The sequence below is a fragment of the Bombina bombina genome, chromosome 1 (assembly GCF_027579735.1).
Source record: "Bombina bombina isolate aBomBom1 chromosome 1, aBomBom1.pri, whole genome shotgun sequence".
NCBI classification, from domain to species: domain Eukaryota; kingdom Metazoa; phylum Chordata; class Amphibia; order Anura; family Bombinatoridae; genus Bombina; species Bombina bombina.
In genome coordinates, this window is record NC_069499.1 from 56,415,897 (window position 1) to 56,439,783 (window position 23,887).

A 23,887-nucleotide genomic window follows, 5' to 3' on the forward strand; every position below is an offset into this window, starting at 1 on the left:
ATTGTTTGCCTTTCCTTTTTTGGCAGGTAAGGGACAACATTGCAAGTTGGAATAATTTGTTAACTACTGCCCAAGAAGATTTCTACATAATCAGCAGTTGGGATCCATATTGAAACAGACTATAGCAAGATTCTTATTATCCAATTTGAATATTTATTTGGACTTTTAAGCATTTTATGTTATATCATCCGTTTTTTAACCCACTGTTGTTATATGGTCTCTTTTAATTAACATCTCGAGGCTCTTTGAGCAAGTCCCTTATATCTAGCTCAGCAACTCTGAGCCCTTTAGATTTGTATTTTAGGGTATCAATTTAGAGCCTGTGTTCAATTTCAATCCAATCACAAAGTTTTGCGACTATTCAGTGTTTATAATAGATATTTGTTCACATCACATCACAGTTTGCAAGCAGAAACACATTTGAACACACGTTAAAGTTGTGCTGTTGTTTTTTTTTGTTCTATTTATGCTTTATGTTTGCATTAGTTGATTTGTCAAAAATTCACTTGTATATCGTTTTATTTTGAATTCATTGTTTATTTTGAAAATAAGGTTCAGACACCCCTGCAATATTTTTCTCACATTTTTTCACTTGTTAGGATTTACACCCTTTTTGGATAAACACATAGGCACAACCTCAGGTCTTATATTTTGAATTCAGGTTCTAGACATTCCTGTAACATTTTTTTTCCACCTGTTAGGAGTTACAAAATTTTGGATAAACACATAGGCAAAACCCCAATTTGGAGCCACTTACATTTCACATCCACCGGTTTCAAGCAACCTGGAATCTATCCACCTGTGCATTGTAACCCATTGTTTTTATAAATAGAGTGTGCATAAGCGCTCCTAGCATTCACATATTAGAATTTAAGTTTTAAGCGATAGACATTATTTGTTAGATTTTTTTTTTTTTTTTTTGTTGTTGTTGTTGTTATTTATTGTTCTACAAGCATTTTTAAATTGTTCCTATTGTTTCAATATATATTTTAAAGTGTAACATGGATCCATGACTAATTATTGTATAATTTTAAATGTACCAACTTTTTTATCTTATGTATTAAATCATATTATTTCAACCTATTGTTACCTTTGGTATTTGACTATCTGCCCATAGACCCTGCCTACGTTGTTTGGCGCTCTGATATCCAATCTTAAAATTGAATCCACCCTTGGCAACTAGGTGCCAATTTATTAGAGCTGGAGGTCTGTTGCGTTATAGTTGGCGCTTAGTTATCACCTTTCCACTCATGTGAAAACGAGCAAAGGGGATTGCGTCCGATGCTGCAGTCATGAGACCTAAAACTTCCATGCACATAACCACTGAAGGGAATGACTGAGACTGAAGGCGCCGGCAGGCTGCAACCAATTTTAAACGTCTCTTGTCTGTTAGAGACAGAGTCATGGACACTGAATCTATCTGGAAACCTAAAAAGGTGACCCTTGTCTGAGGAATCAAGAAACTTTTTGGTAAATTGATCCTCCAACCATGTTTCCGAAGAAACAACACTAGTTGATTTGTGTGAGATTCTGCAGTATGTAAAGACTGAGCTAGTACCAAGATATCGTCCAAATAAGGAAACACCGCAATACCCTGTTCTCTGATTACAGATAGTAGGGCACCCAGAACCTTTGAAAAGATTCTTGGAGCTGTTGCTAGGCCAAATGGAAGAGCAACAAATTGGTAATGCTTGTCTAGAAAAGAGAATCTCAGAAACTGATAGTGTTCTGGATGAATCGGAATATGAAGGTATGCATCCTGCAAGTCTATTGTGGACATATAATGTCCTTGTTGAACAAAAGGCAGAATTGTCCTTATAGTCACCATCTTGAAAGTTGGTACTCTTACATAACGATTCAAAATTTTCAGATCCAGAACTGGTCTGAACAAATTTTCTTTCTTTGGTACAATGAATAGGTTTGAATAAAACCCCAAACCTTGTTCCTGAAGAGGAACTGGCATGATTACCCCTGAAGACTCCAGGTCTGAAACACACTTCAGAAAAGCCTGAGCTTTTACTGGATTTACAGGAATGTGTGAGAGAAAAAATCTTCTCACAGGAGGTCTTACTTTGAATCCTATTCAATACCCTTGAGAGACAATGCTCGGAATCCAATGATTTTGGACAGATTTTTACCAAAAATCCTTGAAAAACCTTAATCTGCCCCCTACCAGCTAAGCTGGAATGAGGGCCGCACCTTCATGCGGACTTAGGGGCAGACTTTGGTTTCCTAAATGGCTTGGATTTATTCCAATTTGAGGAAGGCTTCCAACTGGAAGCAGATTCCTTCGGAGGAGGATTGAGTTTTTGTTCCTTATTCTGACAAAAGGAACGAAAACGGTTAGAAGCCTTAGATTTACCCTTAGGTTTTTTATCCTGAGGCAAAAAAACTCCTTTTCCTCCAGTGATAGTTGAAATAATAGAATCCAACTGAGAACCAAATAAATTATTACCTTGGAAAGAAAGAGATAGTAATCTAGATTTAGATGTCATATCAGCATTCCAAGATTTAAGCCACAAAGCTCTTCTAGCTAATATAGCTAAAGACATGGATCTAACATCAATTTTGATAATATCAAAAATGGCATCACAAATAAAATGATTAGCATGTTGCAGTAAGCGAACAATGCTAGATATGTCAGAATCCAATTCATGTTGCGCTAAATTTTCCAACCAGAAAGTTGATGCAGCCGCAACATCACCCAAAGAAATAGCAGGTCTGAGAAGATGACCTGAATATAAATAGGCCTTCCTTAGATAAGATTCAAGCTTCCTATGTAAAGGATCCTTAAAGGAAGTGCTATCTTCCATAGGAATAGTGGTACGTTTAGCAAGAGTAGAAATAGCCCCATCAACTTTGGGGATCTTTTCCCAAAACTCTATAGATTTTGCTGGTAAAGGATACAATCTCTTAAACCTTGAAGAAGGAATAAAGGAAGTACCTGGTTTATTCCATTCCCTAGAAATCATATCAGAAATAGCCTCAGGAATGGGAAAAACACCTGGGGAAACCACAGGAGGTTTAAAAACAGCATTTAAACGTTTATTAGACTGAACGTCAATAGGACTGGTTACCTCAATATCCAAAGTAATTAACACTTCTTTTAATAAAGAACGCATATACTCTATTTTGAATAAATAAGTAGATTTGTCAGTGTCAATATCTGAGGAAGGATCTTCTGTTTCAGATAGATCCTCATCAGAAGAGGATGATTTATTATGTTGTTGGTCATTTGAAATTTCATCAGCTAAATGAGAAGTTTTAAAAGACCTTTTACATTTATTAGAAGGTGGAAATGCAGACAAAGCCTTCATAATAGATTCAGAAACAGATTCTTTGAAATTTACAGGTATATCATGCACATTAGAAGTTGAAGGAACTGCAACTGGCAATGTACTATTACTGATAGAAACACTAGCTGCATGTAAAAGTTTATCATGACAACTATTACAAATGACATTCGGTGAAATAATTTCTACAATTTTGCAACAAATGCACTTAGCTTTGGTAGAACCGATGTCAGGCAGCAATGTTCCAGCAGAAACTTCAGAGACAGGATCGGATTGGGACATCTTGCTCAATGTAAAAGAAAAAACAACATATAAAGCAAAATTATCTATTTCCTTAAATGACAGTTTCAGGAATGGGAAAAAATGCAAAAGCATAGGCCTCTTGATAGAGAAGAAAGCAGGAGGCAAACATGAATGGGGTATTGAAATAATGAAAAAAAATTGGCGCCAAGTATGACGCACAACGTAACGTAAACTTTTTTGGCGCCAAAAATGACTGGAAATGACACACTTGCATCACTAATGACGGCGCCGTGTGAAAGGTCTCGACGTCACGTATGATGCCGGAAATGACAAAGTTGCATCAAAAACGTAATTTTCCGCGCCAAAAAAGTTTGCGCCAAAAATGACGCAATAAAGTCTAATATTTGACGCACCCGCGGGCCTAATACCCGCAAATGCAAAGTAGACAAAATTTGAAAAAGACTAAACCCCAGGTAAGAAACAAATTTCTTAAAGTGTTTATATTCCCAAATATGAAACTGACAGTCTGCAGAAGGAAATACATGAACCTGACTCATGGCAAATATAAGTACAATACATATATTTAGAACTTTATATAATTTGCATAAAGTGCCAAACCATAGCTGAGAGTGTCTTAAGTATAGAAACATACTTACCAAAAGACACCCATCCACATATAGCAGATAGCCAAACCAGTACTAAAACAGTTCTTTAGTAGAGGTAATGGTAAATTTGAGAGTATATCATCGATCTGAAAAGTGAGGCAGGAGATGAATCTCTACGACCGATAACAGAGAACCCATGAAAAAGACCCCCGTTAGGGAAATCATCGTATTCAATAGGTGATACTCCCTTCACGTCCCTCTGACATTCGCTGTACTCTGAGAGGAATCGGGCTTCAACAATGCTGAGAAGCGCATATCAACGTAGAAATCTTAGCACAAACTTACTTCACCACCTCCATAGGAGGCAAAGTTTGTAAAACTGAATTGTGGGTGTTGTGAGGGGTGTATTTATAGGCATTTTGAGGTTTGGGAAACTTTGCCCCTCCTGGTAGGATTGTATATCCCATATGTCACTAGCTCATGGACTCTTGCCAATTACATGAAAGAAATGTAATTCTGGATGTAAAATATTTTGACTAACAAGATTGAGGGGAAAAACTATTAAAAGAAGAAAGAATACATCCATGAATCATTGTTTCTTCAATTAGATGGAAGAAACATACTTTGACATCGGAAATCATGGCATATAGGTCTTGAGTGGCAAGTCTGCTTTGGAACTGGCATCTGAACCAGAGATCACTTCTGGCATTATTAGCTGTCACTATACTATCATATTAAAATCTACTATAGCATAAGCTACAAAATAGAAAAAAGATTAATGTTTATAGCTGCGTCCAGCAAGGCCTGAAACTGTACACCTGCCAGCAGAGCTTTCTCTTTGTTGGCCTACAAACACTCTTGAGATAAAATAATAGTAGGGAACAATACTTGCAACAAAAAATGTATTTTTATATTTTTCTAAGAGACCTTGAAAATTGCAGAATGTGAAGTAGCATATTCACATATTCAACTTTAGGAGGAAGATCCATATATTCAGTGACTGGCAGAAAAACAGGAAATAAGTCAGTTTATCAAGAACAAGTAAATGCTTTTAAATTCCCCCCCGGTCAACCTGAAAAGGACTAGCTTATGACTACAGAGGGTATATTTCTCACAGCATGAATATGTGTAAATCAAATTAAATTGACTTTTTAGTAATATCTACCTCATTTTGAGAACATGTATGAGGAACGCTGCATTGCTCTAAATCAGATATTAGATGTTACATACTCAAGCTCCAAATACTGTTTATAAGAGGTAGGTAGGGAGCCAGGCAACCTAAATATACAGACCAGTATGACCCATGTGCCCAACGTCCTTTAAAACAGTAAGCAATTACAGATCCTGAAATAATACAATTTCTTGTTTAACAGCTTTAGTACGGGAAAGGGGGACAGGACCAGGAAACAAATAAGAGTCTGGAAGCCAAGAAAAAAATGTCCATCCTGTTCTAAAGACTGAATAAAAATTATGCTTTATGGCAGGAAGTAGAGGAGAAATATATCCACTTGAAAAGATAAGGTATTGGGGTTGTGTTAAGTCCCTTCTAAAAGGGGGAGGCCTTCAATAGTTAGTGTCAGAGGGATGAGCCAAGATAAGTTAGAGCAGATGGATGGAAAAAACCCAGAACAGGACGTGTGAAATAATAGAGTTGGACGGAGTGGAGAGAGCTAGAGATGACCAGTAGATACAATAGAAAGACAGGTAATAGAAGAAAGTAAGAGAGATACATAGAATGTTCCAGAGGAAGTGAGTTTGGATATAGGAACACTGAGGGGAGAGATATGTAGAAGAAATTAAATAAAATGCCAGAAACTAAGACGAGTAAGAGACGAAAAGTAAGAGATAGGTAGCGGAGGACAAGACATGGTCTAGAAATAAAAGCACAAAAGAAAATGAGAGAAGAGAGATGGAACAAGACAGATAACACATAGAACCAAATAAACAATAGGTGTTACCTTGTCCAGTGACACTCCAGGAAAGCTGAATAATAAACCAAGAATGGGAGGCAAACTGAGAACATCCAGAGGAGGAATGTGGGGAGGAACTGAGTGATAATCGGATTCTGTGGAGCAGGAACCATAAGTGATATCAATAAGTAGCTATAAGTGTGCTTGTGTCATGTTAGACATCACATAATGCTGATCCCAGTAAATGACAATACTTTTTATGGGGACACAAGGGGTACTAAAAGAATTGTCTTTAAAAGGATAGAAAGGTCCAAATTTAAATGTGCACAAATGCATTTCAAATTTAAATAGAAGCAATTTTGCAAAATACTTCCCTACCTCTCTGCATTAGACCTATCCCTCTATTGTTCTAATGTTTCATACTGTCCTCTCACTACCTTAAGCTAAATCTCACTAAAACTGAGTTCTTTATATTCCACCATTCTTCCAGAATCTTAACCTCCAAACTTTCTATAACTGTTGATAATAACATCATTACCCCAACCCCTCAGGCCCAATGCCTTGGGGTCACACCTTAAAAACCATCTCCACAATTCGCCACTTACTCACACAAGACAACAAAAGAACTTAAACCACTCTCTCATCATTTACTACTACTGCAATACAATCCTCTCTGGTCTCCCTAGCTGTCGTCTATCTCCTTTACAATCCATAATGAATGCTTCTACCAGGCTGATCTTCCTTACGTGTAGCTCCTCATCTACTACACCTCTCTGCCAATACCTTCACTGGCTTCCTCTAGCCTCCAGAATAAAATACAAAATCCTGACTGTGACATTCAAAACCCTTAATAACCCTGCTGCCCCCTATATGTCAGACCTCATCTCCAGATACTCTCCCTCCCATCTCTTTTGCTCAGCCCATGAACTTCTTCTTGTTACCGCCTCACATTCCCATCTACAAGAAGAATCTAAAGAATGGCCCCAATCGTGTGGAACTCTCTTCCTTGCTCTAATCTAAGACTCTCCCCTAGTTTTCAAAGTTCCAAATGCTCCTTAAAGTTACTATTGTTCAGGGATGCATACAATATATGCTATTCTTTTCTTACCTCATTTCCTCTCCTCTTTTTGTAATCCCCTTGAACCCCCTTAAGCATGTAAGCCTTACAAGCCCGGCTGTCCTGAAAATCACCTTCATGTAAGGCAATCTACAACTCTTGGCAGGGCCCTCTAACGATTTGCTTCTTATAAATGTTACCTTTGCATATTATACCTACTTTTATAGACCCGCGGAATCTGTTGATGCTCTACAAATAAATGATGATAATATTAATACAAGTAGCTAAAATGCATCTAGTAAAATTATTACTGTTTCAGTGGCCTTTGCGTATATATTACATGTGACTCGTCATTCAAACCCCATGTCTGCTCAGATAACTGAAAGTGGTGTATATCAGCGAAGACTTTATTTGTCACTGGTGACTTTTTGAGAATATGTGGTGTTTGAATGCTGGTGCACAGGGAACGCACAGCATATATGCGTATGCTGCTGGAAAAAATAGTAATTACTTTTACTAATGGATATACTTTACATTTGTATCTCTCTTTAAGTAAATGATAAACAAAAAGAGCACTCCGTCTCTCTAGGGGGTGCTATATCATAAAATACAAATATATAATGTAAATAAGATTTGTAATTTGGGATGAACGTCGCAGAATGTGTATGCACCTAGAATACAGAGAATATAAATGCATGTATAAATATAACCACAATACAAATAGGATGGACAACGTTCTTATAGCCTTTTTACTTCCAGATGCAGCTCCTCTCTTACTTCACAAAAGAGTAAATGAGATCCTAGATGAATAAATCAGAGGGCGCTTCATGTGCATATAAGTAGTTAAACAGCCAGTGGGAATAATAGTACTGCAGGGTACTCACAATATGTTGCCGCACGCTGCTAGAGGCGTTCTAGAGACTCACAGTGCTCCAGCTCACTGAATTAGATTCATACAAATCAGATACATATGTATGAAAATCAATTGTTTAATATAAAACCATAAAATGATTAAAACAAAGGGGGTGAAACATTTATTCAGAGCTCCAATAAAATGCAACGCGTTTCTCCGCTAACACAGCCGTTTCCTCAGGCATAAAAGGTATATCATTTTATGGTTTTATATTAAAGGGACAGTCTACACCAAAATGTTTCTTATTTAAAAAGATAGATAATCCCTTTATTACCAATTCCCCGTTTTTGCATAACCAACACGTTTATATTAATATACTTTTTACCTCTGTGATTACCTTGTATCTAAGCCTCTGCAGACAGCCTCCTTATCTAAGTGCTTTTGACAGACATGCAGTGTAGTCAATCAGTGAATACTCCTAAATAACTTCACGGGAGTGAGCACAATGTTATCTATATGACACACATGAACTAACACTGTCTAACTGTGAAAAACTTTCAAAATGATCTGAGCTAGGAGGCGGTTTTCAACGGTTTAGAAATCAGTTTGAGCCTAGCTAGGTTTGCTTTTCAAAAATACCACCAAGGGAATAAAGCAAATTTGATGATAAAAGTAAATTGGAAAGTTGTTTAAAATTGCATGATCTATCTGAATCATGAAAGTTTAGTTTTTACTTTACTGTCGCTTTAAACAATTGATTTTCACACATATGTATCTGATTTGTATCTAATTCCATCTGCTTGATCCTTTGAAGGAAGCTGTCTAACCTTTGCTCAGTGAGAGAGTGCGGTAACATATTGTGAGTACTCTGCACTACTGTTATTCACACTGGTTGTTTAACTACTTATATGCACATGAAGCGCCCTCTGATTTATTCATCTATTTCTCTTTAAGTAAACACAGAAACGTGGGAGGACAAATTATGGATTGGTGCTAGTATTACTTTTCCACACAGAAAAACATAAAATGATATTAAACCAAACACATAGACTATTTTAGTTTCTGTTGGTAAAAATGACCACACAACATTTAAATGTTACAACTGAAACATCGAGTATTTGTTTTCTTTTTTAAATGAAAGGAAAAAGCCACTTATCAGGTGGTTTTGTAGGAGATGAACACTTCCTGAAGGTGCAAGATAATGAGCAGTGAAAACCAGTTGATTTGTAGGTGTAAAAGAAAAGGAGTTACTCCAAAACAAGGTGCAGAGTTCACAAGTAAAAATGGAATAGCATGCACAGCCTTAGTAAAAAGTAAAATTAATCATTTATTGATATGCATTAAAATGAAGAATCCACAGAGTAGCGGTATGCTGGTAGTTACGTCATCTGGCGCATTTTGTGCGTATCTGGCGCTTTCTCAAAGAGTTTTTAATTTTAATGCATATCAATAAATGATTAATTTTACTTTTTACTAAGGCTGTGCATGGTATTCCATTTTACTTGTGAACTCTGCACCTTGTTTTGGAGCATGTAAAACACCATACTAACGGCAACTGAGGAAGCCATTGAGTCTGGGGGTGTCTTTGGTGTGGAGGGACGAGATACCTACTCCACATATACAAGGTACCGCTTTGCTGTTGTTTTTTCCTGCACTGTGGACCCTGCGCCACCAGGTGTATGCTCCTTGCACATGATTAGTAGGTGTAGACAGAAGAAATTTGCTTTGTGTTGTGAGCAGTCACATAATGAACCTCAGAGGCAGGCGTTTGCTAGTTTTATGTTGCAGGAAATAGTTACATAATTGATTAGTGCATGTAGTGTTTACTTAAAGGGATATAAAATGTACTTAAGCTTTAAAAAAAAAATGTAAAAATGCTTCAAGTAAATGTGTTCAATTTTGAGATTTGTGTCTCTTCAATTGAGCAGAAATTAAACAATACATTGGAGATGATATGGGGTGTAACAAACAATAAGATATATCTTGAATAAATATTAAGTGTAAGTTATGTAGCAGTTATACTTTTTTTTTATTATTTGGAGCATTTCTTACTAACCTGCAGGTTTTCCACAGGGTGGGTGACGTTGAATCTGTCCATGGTACTGACAATAACAGCCGGCGTGGTCAGGAAGAAGAGCAGCAAAAACAGCAAAAGGTTAAGAGCCGCAAAACGAACCCACCAGATTGGGCCTGACATAGCAAGGTTCTCCCTAGAACACAAACAGCGCCAACAGAATTAAGTGGAGGATGTCTACTTGACTTGAGTTTCCCACTCTGCAGAACGTATTGTCGGGGGAACTTACCAGATAATGTCATTAGGTGCTGGGGCATAGCGCACAACCCACTGATGAGAATGCAGTAGTGGTGTGACCGAAGATTGCTGTAGTGACCTGCGACAAAGTGTGCGGCTGTAATCCTGAATGATCCTGTAAACATTTAGTTCAACTATTTCAATGTAACATCTAAACCCATAGTGTACATTTAATCACTTAAAGGTTAGGACACAACCTTTTTAAATACGCGTTGTAATTGTAGGATAAAATAAAATGTAATAATTCTGTATGTTTGCCCTTTACAAGAGCACAAAAATATTAGCGCTATTGTGCATTAAAGGGACAGTCTAATTAAAAATGTTATTAAAGATAATCTTTTTATTACCCATTCCCCAGTTTTGCATAACCATCTCTGTTATATTAATACCCTTTTTGCATCTGTGATTAACTTGTATCTAAGCCTCTGCAGACTGCCCCCTTATCTTATTTCTTTTGACAGACTTGAATCTTAGCCAATCAATGCTGAAATAAATCCACAGAAGTGAGCACAATCTTATCTATATGGCACACATGATCTAGCAAAAAACCCACGGCTGACCCCAATGATCCGAAGAACTACCGCCCAATCTCTTTGCTCCCTTTGCGGTCAAAGTCATCGAGAAGTCCATCAACGCGCAACTCTTTGACTACATTGAAGCCAACCACACCCTGGACCTCTCCCAATCCGGTTTCAGGAGCAACCACAGCACCAAGACCGCCCTCCTCACTGCCACATACGACATCCTCGCCCTACTCGACCGAGGAGAGACCGCCGCCCTCATTCTCCTAGACCTCTCAGCAGCATTCGACACTGTCTCCCACCTCACCCTCCGCAACCGACTACACGATGCCGGCATACGCGACGAAGCCCTGGAATGGATCACCTCCTTCCTCACCGGCAGAACCCAGAAAGTTAGACTCCCACCCTTCACCTCCAAGCCCACAGAAATCAGCTGCGGTGTACCCCAAGGCTCTTCTCTGAGCCCCACCCTATTCAACATCTACATGGCCCCTCTCTCCGCCATCGCCCGACGACATGACCTCAACATCGTCTCCTACGCCGACGACACCCAGCTAATCATCTCACTCACCAGTGACCCCACCACCGCCAAGAGAAACGTCCACGAAGGGCTGACAGCAGTCGCCACCTGGATGAACTACAACTGCCTAAAGCTGAACGCAGACAAGACCGAAGTCCTCCTCCTCGGTCCCACCACATCCGCGTGGAATAACTCCTGGTGGCCCACAGCCCTCGGACACCCTCCATCCTGGACTCATCGCTCTCCATGGACCGGCAAATCAACGCCGTCTCTTCTGCATGCTTCCACACACTTCACCTGCTGTGAAAGATCTTCAAATGGATCCCAACCGAGACCAGGAAGACTCTCACTCACGCCCTCATCAGCAGCCGACTGGACTATGGTAACGCACTCTACGCCGGCACCACCATCAAGCTCCAAAAGAGACTACAGTGCATCCAGAACTCCTCGGCCAGACTAATCCTTGACATCCCTCGTCAATGCCACATCACCAAATACCTGCGGGACCTGCACTGGCTCCCCATTAACAAAAGAATAACCTTCAAGCTTCTCACCCACGCATTCAAGGCCCTCCACAACATCGGTCCCGAATACTTGAACCACCGCGTTACCTTCTACACCCCTGCCAGACAACTTCGATCGGCCGACCAAGCCCTCACTGTCATCCCCCGCATCAGGAAAACCACAGCGGGAGGCAGATCCTTCTCTCACCTGGCTGCCAAGACTTGGAACACCCTCCCGCTGCACCTTAGACAAGCTACCGCCCTAACTAAGTTCAGAAAGGACCTCAAGACCTGGCTCTTCGACTGAACTGCAACCCTCAGCGCCTTGAGACCCTTACGGGTGAATAGCCGCGCTTTACAAGAACCCAATAGATAGATAGATAGATAGATAGATAGATAGATAGATAGATAGCACTGCCTATCTGTGAAAAACTGTCAAAATACACTGAGATAAGAGCGCGGCCTTCAAGGGCATAGAAATCAGTTTATGAGCCTACCTTGCTTTAGCTTTCAACAAAGAATACCAAGAGAACAAAGGAAATTTGATGATAAAAGTAATTTGGAAAGTTGTTTAAAATTGCATGCCCTATCTGAATCATGAAAATGTAATCTTGACTTGACGGTCCCTTTAATGTTGCTCAAACATAATATTTTTGTACTTGTATTACAAATCCAAAGTTTTTTTAATCAATGAGTGGTAGTCTAGGGTGAACTAACATCTGCATGTTGAATAGCATGATTGCACTAAATCCATCACATAAATAGACTTCTATGGGGACATGCAGTAAAATTCATGTTGGATATTGTGCTAAGCTGATGCGCAAGTAGTGAACGTCTTCATGTATTTTTATGCTATATTATTTACTTCCGGTCTTAAACAGTGCTAAATTTTACAGCAGTATTTTAGACTGTGCTTGAATGTAACACAACTCACTACGCTCTAATAGCACTCCCTGCGCTGTTCTTTAAAAGTATAGGGTGCTAAAAAACGTTTTGGTCATGTTAAAACGCTTTGGTTAAAAAATTATGCACCCTGTGCTATTAATTGCTCTCCACTTGTAATCTAGCCCATAGTGTTTTGCTACAATTATAAGATCAGACTCAAATGATAAACAAGTTAGTGTAACGCGTCCTGCTGTGCCCGGCACTCACACCGCAGTCATCCTGTCATCCTGGAAAGTCACAAATGTTATGCCAAGACGTTTTAGGGCAATCCGGTTCCTCTCTGCAGTAAATTCGTCTGTCGCCCTTTCCTCCACCTCTGCATAATATTGCTCAGCCTCAACCTGAGTGTTTGAAGGAAACAGAGTCAGTTAGCGAGGGAAAGTGATAGGGAAAAGGAGAATGCAGAAAGGCGGCTGGGGATGAGAAAGAGAGGACAAGAAAAGGAGTGAGAGCTACAGAGGAGTGAGGGTGAAGGGATATTACAGAAAGGGAGGAGTGTAAAGTACAAAAGAGTGAAAGAAGAAAACAGAGCACAAGATGAGAGAAGGAGGAAATGTGTAATAACAGATGGCAATAGAAATGTAGCTATGGACCACGCTAAATTGTTAGTATCCCATATTTATATTATACAGTCTGTTACAGAACAGTCACATATTTGGGTCTGAAAACACATTACAGAGCACGTGAGATGGCTCAGACAGTTAAAGGGACATTACGGCCAAAATTGCAAACCACATGGATGCATTTCAGTTTTGAATAGAAGCATTTTTGTAATATACATGTAATAGCAAAAATACTTCTAACAAAAGCTATAGCTGTTTCAAAAGTGTATTTAAGTATGCACCGTGCACCAGCATTCAAACAAAGCACTTGCTCAAAGAGCCTAAGGTGCTTGTACAATCTGGTAATGACTCAATTTGTTAATTACTGACATTATACAAGCCCCACTGATGCTCTGAGCAGCTACAGTCATTAAAATGCTGGTGCACTGAGAATATCTAACTATGCTTCACATGCACGCGCAGAGAAAAATGTTAACACTAAAACAGTAATAACTTTTGCTAGAAGCATTTTTACCATTATATGTATATTGCAAACATGTTTCTATCCAAAGATATAATTTATGTGCATTTCAGTTTTGAGCGGAATATCCCTTTAAGTAGCTGACTTCTTGCAATAGTTGGGTTGCTGGTTTGATTCGAGGATGCCTCAACTTTTCATCCTTTTCAGATGAATAAATTGAGTACCACAGGTATTATTTACATCAGATTATAGTTGTATATCCAATGCCTGTATGAAGAATTTTGCATCAGTTCCCTTTGGGGAAAACAATATATAAATCAAACATATATCATGGTGAGATAAAATATACATTCCAAAGGCTTTAAGGAATGTACAAAGGAATAAAAACACTTAACTGAGAACAGACAGAGCTTAGTAACTTGCCTTGTTATAGTGCCCACCTAAGGTGTAGCCTCTTTTTACCCTGCATGTGCATTTCACACAAGAGAACGCTCTTGCCGCATTTACAGATTAAACTAAGCTCTTCGAGTATTTAAAAAGGAAACTGCAAAGCTAACCAGAAAAACCAGTATCCAGTTATGTAAAAGTAGACCTATAAACCTGTTTTTCTATTTAATAAACAAGCCATTGATTCTATGATAAAGGGTTAACAAGGTTATGCAGGCAATATATGTATTTGTATTGTATAAGTTCATACTTAGAAGTTTAACCCCTTGGCTACGAGAGATGAAACATATGGTGCAACAATCCACCCTCTCTAGCAACATAGTAGTTAATTGAGACATCTTATCTTACAAATGGGTTTTCTAAAGACTACACTTTTTGCAGAATGTCTTAAACACTAGATGTATTTACACACACTCATATATAAATATATATATATATATATATATATATATATATATATATATATATATATATATATATATATATATATATACACACACACATGTACACACCCACATATATACATACATACATACACATACCCCCCAACTGTCCCGATTTTCGCGGGACAGTCCCGACTTGCTAGCCATCTGTCCCGATTTGCCCCAGGCAATTAAAAAAAAATTTTTTTTTTAAATTCTATTGGGCCCATACTCAGAAGCAGCTGGCTTTGCTCTCACAGGGTTAGATAGCTGTTATATTCCCTGTGGAAAATGAATGGTGTGTGGGTTAAGCAGGAGTAAGAAGGCTGTATACACTCTGACCACGGGTAATGGTGACCTCTCTAACCTACCTCTGGTAATGATGATGTCTAACCCCTGGTGATAATACTAGCATGCCTTCAGTTTTATACAATGAGCAGTGCTAATACCAGGGTAACGAACAGTGGCAGCCGCAGACTGCCAGCTAATGTGCTTGCCAACCCCAGGACCCCAGACAATGAATTACAGATACCCATATATGATGTAGTGTGTGTGTCTATCTGTATCCATAACTGTGTGTGTGTATCTGTATGTATACGTTTATGCTATGTAGTGTGTGTATGTCTGCATGTATAAATGTAAGCTATGCAGTGTGTGTGTGTATCTGCATGTATAAGTGTGTATCTGCTTGTATAAGTGTATGCTATGTAGTGTGTGTGTATCTGCATGTATAAGTGTATACTATGTAGTGTGTGTGTATCTGCATGTATAAATGTAAGCTATGCAGTGTGTGTGCATCTGCATGTGTAAGTGTATGCTATGTAGTGTGTGTGTATCTGCATGTATAAGTGTATGCTATGTAGTGTGTGTGTGTATCTGCATGTATAAGTGTATACTATGTAGTGTGTGTATCTGCATGTATAAGTTTATGCTATGTAGTGTGTGTGTGTCTGCATGTATAAGTGTATGCTATGTAGTGTGTGTGTGTCTGCATGTATAAGTGTATACTATGTAGTGTGTGTGTATCTGCATGTATAAATGTAAGCTATGCAGTGTGTATGTGTATCTGCATGTATAAGTGTGTATCTGCATGTATAAGTGTATGCTATGTAGTGTGTGTGTATCTGCATGTATAAGTGTATGCTATGTAGTGTGTGTGTATCTGCATGTGTAAGTGTATGCTATGTAGTGTGTGTGTATCTGCATATGTAAGTGTATGCTATGTAGTGTGTGTGTATCTGCATGTATAAGTGTATGCTATGTAGTGTGTGTGTGTATCTGCATGTATAAGTGTATACTATGTAGTGTGTGTGTGTATCTGCATGTATAAGTGTATACTATGTAGTGTGTGTATCTGCATGTATAAGTTTATGCTATGTAGTGTGTGTGTGTCTGCATGTATAAGTGTATGCTATGTAGTGTGTGTGTGTCTGCATGTATAAGTGTATACTATGTAGTGTGTGTGTATCTGCATGTATAAATGTAAGCTATGCAGTGTGTATGTGTATCTGCATGTATAAGTGTGTATCTGCATGTATAAGTGTATGCTATGTAGTGTGTGTGTGTCTGCATGTATAAGTGTATACTATGTAGTGTGTGCGTATCTGCATGTGTAAGTGTATGCTATGTAGTGTGTGTGTGTATCTGCATGTATAAATGTAAGCTATGTAGTGTGTGTGTATCTGCATGTATAAGTGTATACTATGTAGTGTGTGTGTATCTGCATGTGTAAGTGTATACTATGTAGTGTGTGTGTATCTGCATGTATAAGTGTATGCTATGTAGTGTTATGTATCTGCATGTATAAGTGTATGCTATGTAGTGTGTGTGTATCTGCATGTGTAAGTGTATGCTATGTAGTGTGTGTGTATCTGCATGTATAAGTGTATACTATGTAGTGTGCTACTGTGCATTTTTGCTGACTTTAAAGGCCAGAACTTAGAATATTAATGGGGAATGAAGAGAGTAGTTTTAAAGAATTTATTATTAATTGTCCAATTAAGATAAAAATATTTAGCAATGTCTGTGCAAAGGATAATTAAATACATAGCTCACATAGCCATACCAATGGTTTGAGCTTGTGTTTGATTTGCTGCCTAAGTGTATTAAAATCTATGAATGTATTAAATTTTTTATTTATATTACTTTGGTCTTATGATTTTTTTTAAGCCCCGCCCACATAAAATATTTTGCGGGGGGGGGTGTCCCTCTTTTGAATTTTGAAATGTTGGGAGGTATGCACACAAACATATAAATACATATATACACACACACACATATACAGTGTATATACATATATGCACACACACATATAAATACATAAACACATACATATATATATATACACACACACACATATACAGTGTATATACATATATGCACACACACATATAAATACATAAACACATACATATATATATACACACACATATATAAATACATACACACACACACACATATATATATATAAATAAATATATATACACACAACCACACACACATACACATATATATATATATATATAAGAAGGCCAAAGAGCGCACTCGCCGTTGTTGTCGTGGAAAAAAGTTTTATTCTAGAACGGCGAGTGCTCTATTTGGCCTTCTTGTATATCAGTATTGGGATGCACCCCGGAGCATATTAGCATAGTGAGTGCTGGACTTTTGCACTTATATATATATATATAGCAAGCTTCAACAAAAAGGAGGCAAACCAGGTTTTCTTCAAAACAATTAGTCAAATTTATTGGCGTTTCGGGGATCAAAACTCCTCTTCTTCAGAACACAAATAACACACACAAACCGTGCTTAAATAGAGTGAAACACAAACAGGTACCTCCTTCTTCCTGTCAAAAAAGGCACCAAACTGACATTTCCTGTTTAGGTTAATGTGAACCTGGAAGTCTACAACATCCACTTCTGGGTTATTACAACAATCTTTATACGTACAACAATTGTGAATAAAAAAGGGGGGATCACTCGTGTCTCCAGTGGCCCCGTGTATTTAAACAACTCACCATTAATAAACCTAATTCTACATTGTATGATAAAGCACAATTTACAATGAACCTCGTTCCATATATTTCTTATATGATGCTTAGTGTGTGCAATACTTCACTAAACGTGTTTACTTATACTAAACGTGTTTACTTTGCACCGGAACTCTACCATCGTGACGTCACTTCCGTGACAAATATTTACAATATCACACGTGCTGTGTGGTGTCAGTGTTTATATAAGTAAGCCTAAACCATAGCGATGTTAGACGACAATTAGAACAGCCAGTAAGAATATACCTACAAACATTACGTGGTCAACCATTTTTACATGTCAGAAAAAAATATAGCACACAGAGAAAGTCCAGCACTCACTTACAAGCTCTCAGCTAAGATAAAAAGCAACAATGGAAGAGTTAGTTACCGCATCTGGCCAAATGGGACAAGCCCAGGTACCACGTCAAGGTCTCTTCCAAAAACCTGGGTCCCTAAACAGTCACACAATGCAGGCTCACAATCAAACAAACTGGGAACAAAATAAAGGGTGCACAGGCTTATGTAATCTCCCCAGACATATACAAAACACGAAAGGGGACAGCACTCTCAGGCCGGACCGGGTACACATCCCATGACCCTGTAAAATGCACAGTCCTGGGTGCAAAACAGCACTCTCAGGAAGCTGCACATACCACGTCAAGGTCTCTTCCAAAAACCTGGGTCCCCAAACAGTCACACAGTGCAGGCTCACAATCAAACAAACTGGGGACAAAATGAAGGGTGCACTTTGTTTGATTGATTGTGAGCCTGCATTGTGTGGCTGTTTAGGGACCCAGGTTTTTGGAAGAGACCTTGACATGGTACCTGGGCTTGTCCCATTTGGCCAGATGCGGTAACTAACTCTTCCATTGTTGCTTTTTATCTTAGTTGAGAGCTTGTGAGTGCTGGACTTTCTCTGTGTGCTACATTAAGTTATACATTTGTTTTGTAATTTTCCCATTTGGGCCGTGCACTCAGACCTGTCTGGGGTAAACTGCCTGTGGCTCTGTGGACGGTGCAGCTTCCTGAGAGTGCTGTTTTACACCCAAGGCTGTGCATGTTACAGGGTCATGGGATGTGTACCCAGTCCGGCCTGAGAGTGCTGTCCCTTCCATGTTTTGTATATGTCTGGGGAGATTACATAAGCCTGTGCACCCTTCATTTTGTTCCCAGTTTGTTTGATTGTGAGCCTGCATTGTGTGGCTGTTTAGGGACCCAAGTTTTTGGAAGAGACCTTGACGTGGTACCTGGGCTTGTCCCATTTGGCCAGATGCGGTAACTAACTCTTCCATTGTTGCTTTTTATCTTAGCTGAGAGCTTGTAAGTGAGTGCTGGACTTTCTCTGTGTGCTACATTAAATATATATATATATATATATATATATATATATATATATATATATATATATATATATATACACACAACCACACACACGTATGTATTTCCCTCTTGATTAGATAAAGCTTCCTACTACACACCTCTTGAACTGATGCAAATCACTTTCAGAACACACTGCCAGAATACTGACATTTCCCTCTACTCCCTGACTTAATTAGTTCCCTGTTTCCTGTTGGCTGCTGGAGATACCTATTTCTGTCTCCTCAGCCATAATAACATGGTCTCAGCTTGGTCTAACATATAAACTCTGCAAACTCATACGCACTGACTATCACTCCACTAATGCAGCATCTTTCTTCTCTGCGCACTGGAATACACGTTGTGTCTGCAATTTACACCCACGTCACATCATCTCCAACTTCTGGCTACCTATGACACATTTTCTACAGCCATATTATCCTTTGGTGACTATCATTTTAGCCACACTCTTGCACCTAAAACAGAGGAAGTGTTGGAATCCTACTTAGAAAAATAGATTTTAACAGCAGATAAGAACCATAGGCCCAACAAGTCAGCCTAAAATTTCCTAAAAATTTGTAGGATAGTCTTATGCTTATCCCAGGCATTAATACTTTTGTAGGATAGCCTTATGATTATTCCAGACATTAATATGCTTGTAGGATAGCCTTATGCTTATCCCAGGCATTAATACGTTTGTAGGATAGCCTTATGCTTATCCCAGGCATTAATACGTTTGTAGGATAGTCTTATGCTTATCCCAGGCATTAATACTTTTGTAGGATAGCCTTATGATTATTCCAGACATTAATACGCTTGTAGGATAGCCTTATGCTTATCCCAGGCATTAATACGTTTGTAGGATAGTCTTATGCTTATCCCAGGCATTAATACTTTTGTAGGATAGCCTTATGATTATTCCAGACATTAATACGCTTGTAGGATAGCCTTATGCTTATCCCAGGCATTAATACGTTTGTAGGATAGCCTTATGCTTATCATAGGCATAAATACGTTTGTATGATAGCCTTATGCTTATCCCAGGTATTCTTGAAGTCCCCACACAGTGTTTGCCTTTGCCACCTTTAATGGAAGTGTATTTCATGAGGTAGATTTATTTGCAGCCTGACTTGCTTATACATGCGCTATATGGCCAAACGTATGTGGACACCCCTACGAAAATTATTAAGTTCAGGTGTTTCAGTCACACCCATTTCTAACAGGTGCATAAAACCCAGCACATCGCCATGAAATCTCCATAGACAACCTTTAGCAGTACAATGGGTCACTCTGAAGAGCTCAGTGTCTTTAAGCACGGCACTGTCATAGGATGCCATCTTTGCCTCAGGTTAGTTTGCCATACTAGATTTGACCCGGTTAAATGTAAGTGCTATTATTCCAAAGTGAAAGCGTGTAACAACAGCCCAGCTACAAAGTGGTAGACCGTGCCAACTCATACAAAGGGCTGCTGAGGGCTAAAGCGCATATTATTTGTTGCATCACTCACTACAGAGTTCCAAACTGCTTCTGGAAGCAACATCAGCACAATTACTGTGTGTCAAGAGCTTCATTAAATCGACTCCCATGGCCGAGCAGCTGTAAACAAGCCTCACATCAAAATGCCAAGCGTCAGCTGGAGTGGTGTAAAGTACACTGGCACTAGTCTCTAGTAAGGTAGAAATGTGTTTTCTGGAGTAATAAATCACTCTTCACTATCTAGATGTCTGATGGTCTTTGGCTGTTTTTAGCGGTTTAGACAAGGCTCTTATTTCCAGTTGAGGGTCATCTTAATGGTACAGGATACACAAATGTTTTAGACAATTGGGTGCTTCCAACTTTGTGCACAGGGGCACAGCCATGCTGAAACAGGAAAGGTCTTTCCCCAAACTGTTAACACAAAGATAGGTCCATGAAGACATGATTTGGTGAGTTTGGTGTAGAGGAACTCAAGTGACCTGCAGAGTCCCCTGACTTAACTCCACTGAACAGCTTTAGGATGAATTGTAACACCAACTGCGAGTCAGACATTCTTTTGGTTGAATGGACACACATTCCAAAATGTTGTGGAAAGTCTTCCCAGATACGTTTTGGCTGTTATAGTGTAACTTCTTCCTCAAGCACTATTGCTTCATCTTGATCATGCACACTCCATGCCAGCCTCATACCCATACACCCGAAGAGTCGCTTCTTTCTCAAGCATTCACTGTTCCTCCATCTCGATCATGCACACTCCATGCCAGCTTCATACCCATGCACCGCAGTCGCTTCTTTCTCAAGCACTCACTGTTCCTCCATCTCAATCATGCACACTCCATGCCAGCCTCATACCCATGCACCGCAGTCGCTTCTTTCTCAAGCACTCACTGTTCCTCCATCTCAATCATGCACACTCCATGCCAGCCTCATACCCATGCACCCGAAGAGACGCTTCTTTCTCAAGCATTCACTGTTCCTCCATCTCGATCATACACACTCCATGCCAGCCTCATACCCATGCACCCGAAGAGACGCTTCTTCCTCAAGCACTCACTGTTCCTCCATATCGCTCATGCACACTCCATGGCAGCCTCATACCCATGCACCCGCAGAGTCGCTCCTTCCTTAAGCACTCACTGTTCCTCCATCTCGATCTTGCACATTCCATGCCAGCCTCATACCCATGCACCCCAGTGTCGCTTCTTTCTTAAGCACTCACTGTTCCTCTATCTCGCTCATACACACTCCATGCCAGCCTCATACCCATGCACCCGAAGAGACGCTTCTTCCTCAAGCACTCACTGTTCCTCCATATCGCTCATGCACACTCCATGGCAGCCTCATACCCATGCACCCGCAGAGTCGCTCCTTCCTTAAGCACTCACTGTTCCTCCATCTCGATCTTGCACATTCCATGCCAGCCTCATACTTATGCACCCAGTGTCTCTTCTTCCTTAAACACTCATTGTTTCTGCATCTGCATTACACATACTACAGCAGGAGCTTTCCCCAAGCAACCACAGTTGCAGTGCAGCCTGCCCCTAAATAAACGCTAGATAGAGTTGTGTATTAACAGATTAGCCCAAGAATAATAATGATAATGCCCCCTGGCGGACACAGCGGCATCTTTAGCGTCTCACTTAGTATAGGACAATCTTCAAGTACACAAAACCAGTTTTTTCTTCATATGCAGTTCTTTCTTACCATATATAGACAGTATATCCCTCTACTTTACAAGCACACAGTTCCAAAACACCCTAAAACATATAGGGCCAGATTAAGTGATATATGCGCTCCACCAGTAATAACAGCTCCAGAAATGGCACAGAACCTAAGCGTAGCGAAGGGGGTAAGCAGTGCAACGGTGGTAGCAATATTAAAAATATATGTATATAAATATATATGCATATATTTATGAATTAACATGTGTATATGCACAAATTAACACATAAATATATATGTATATCAGCATATACATATATATTTATTGGGAAAACACAGTTCCTATAGACCGCAATGTAAAAATGTAAAGGCATGGAGAATGCGGAGGTTCACCCTACTCCCGCCAACTTTACCACCAAAATACTGCCTAGTGCAGTTCATTTATTGAAAAATAAAAATTCTACAATTTTAATTTTTAAGAAAATACACTGTTTTTTGGGGGCATTTGGTGCACATTTATAAAATTAACCAGAGACCTGATCTCTGGTTAATTTTATAAGCGCTAATTGCTACCGCAAGCTCGTGGTAGCAATAACCAGCCACTTATAATGGCTGGTTATTTATTGGGCGCCTGCAAAATTTGCCCGTTTTCGGGCACGCAAAAAATTTGTGCTTCACTTGTAATCTAGCCCACAATGCACAGTGCCATCCTCTTCAGTACATGCACTACCCTATCCCACACCCAGGATGCCAGCTTCCCACTCAAAAACACAATAGTCAAATTACAGAGTGCTTTATATATATTTTAAAGACCCAACTTCCACATTCTATGCAAACTGTGCCATTCTTAAATTCATACAAGTGCAACAGCTAATTGCTCTCAGCTAAAGTTTGTACCAGATTGAATCATCCTTCTTGGCACACACACAGTGCTAGTCTGCCATCTTACAAGCAAACATCAACAGTGCCAACCTCCTATCTTATACACAGAGGGCCAACGTCTCATCTCACTCACACAGTGCCAACCTCCCATCTCCCTCACACAGTGCCAACGTCTCATCTCACTCAGTGCCAACCTCCCATCTCATTCACACAGTGCCGACCTCCCATCTCACTCACACAGTGCCGACCTCCCATCTCACTCACACAGTGCCAACCTCCCATCTCACTCACACAGTGCCAACCTCACATCTCACTCACACAGTGCCAACTTCACATCTCACTCACACAGTGCCAACTTCACATCTCACTCACACAGTGCCAACCTCACATCTCACTCACACAGTGCCAACCTCACATCTCACTCACACAGTGCCAACCTCCCATCTTATACACACAGTGCCAACGTCTCATCTCACTCACACAGTGCCAACCTCCCATCTCACAGTGCCAACCTCCCATCTCACTCACACAGTGCCAACGTCTCATCTCACTCAGTGCCAATGTCTCATCTCACTCACACAGTGCCAACCTCCCATCTCACTCACAGAGTGCCAACCTCCCATCTCATTCACACAGTGCCGACCTCCCATCTCATTCACACAGTGCCGACCTCCCATCTCATTCACACAGTGCCGACCTCCCATCTCACTCACACAGTGCCAACCTCCCATCTTATACACACAGTGCCAACGTCTCATCTCACTCAAACAGTGCCAACCTCCCATCTCACTCAAACAGTGCCAACCTCCCATCTCATTCACACAGT

General features: G+C 39.7%; 1 protein-coding gene across 6 annotated transcripts in view; it reads right to left on the reverse strand.

Annotated features, from left to right (window-relative positions):
• TMEM63C (transmembrane protein 63C) overlaps window positions 1-23,887 on the reverse strand; it is a 115,894-nt gene that overhangs the window by 55,004 nt on the left and 37,003 nt on the right. For 4 of the 6 annotated variants that reach the window (XM_053697378.1, XM_053697373.1, XM_053697374.1 and 1 more), the window contains 5 exons: window positions 12,969-13,102; window positions 10,265-10,387; window positions 10,018-10,171; window positions 7,328-7,357; window positions 6,100-6,206 (listed from right to left, as the gene is read on the reverse strand). In XM_053697378.1, the coding sequence (XP_053553353.1) occupies window positions 6,100-6,206; window positions 7,328-7,357; window positions 10,018-10,171; window positions 10,265-10,387; window positions 12,969-13,102 (548 nt within the window). The remainder of the gene's footprint in view (window positions 1-6,099; window positions 6,207-7,327; window positions 7,358-10,017; window positions 10,172-10,264; window positions 10,388-12,968; window positions 13,103-23,887) is intronic. The other 2 variants (XM_053697379.1, XM_053697377.1) reach the window with 1 other exon arrangement.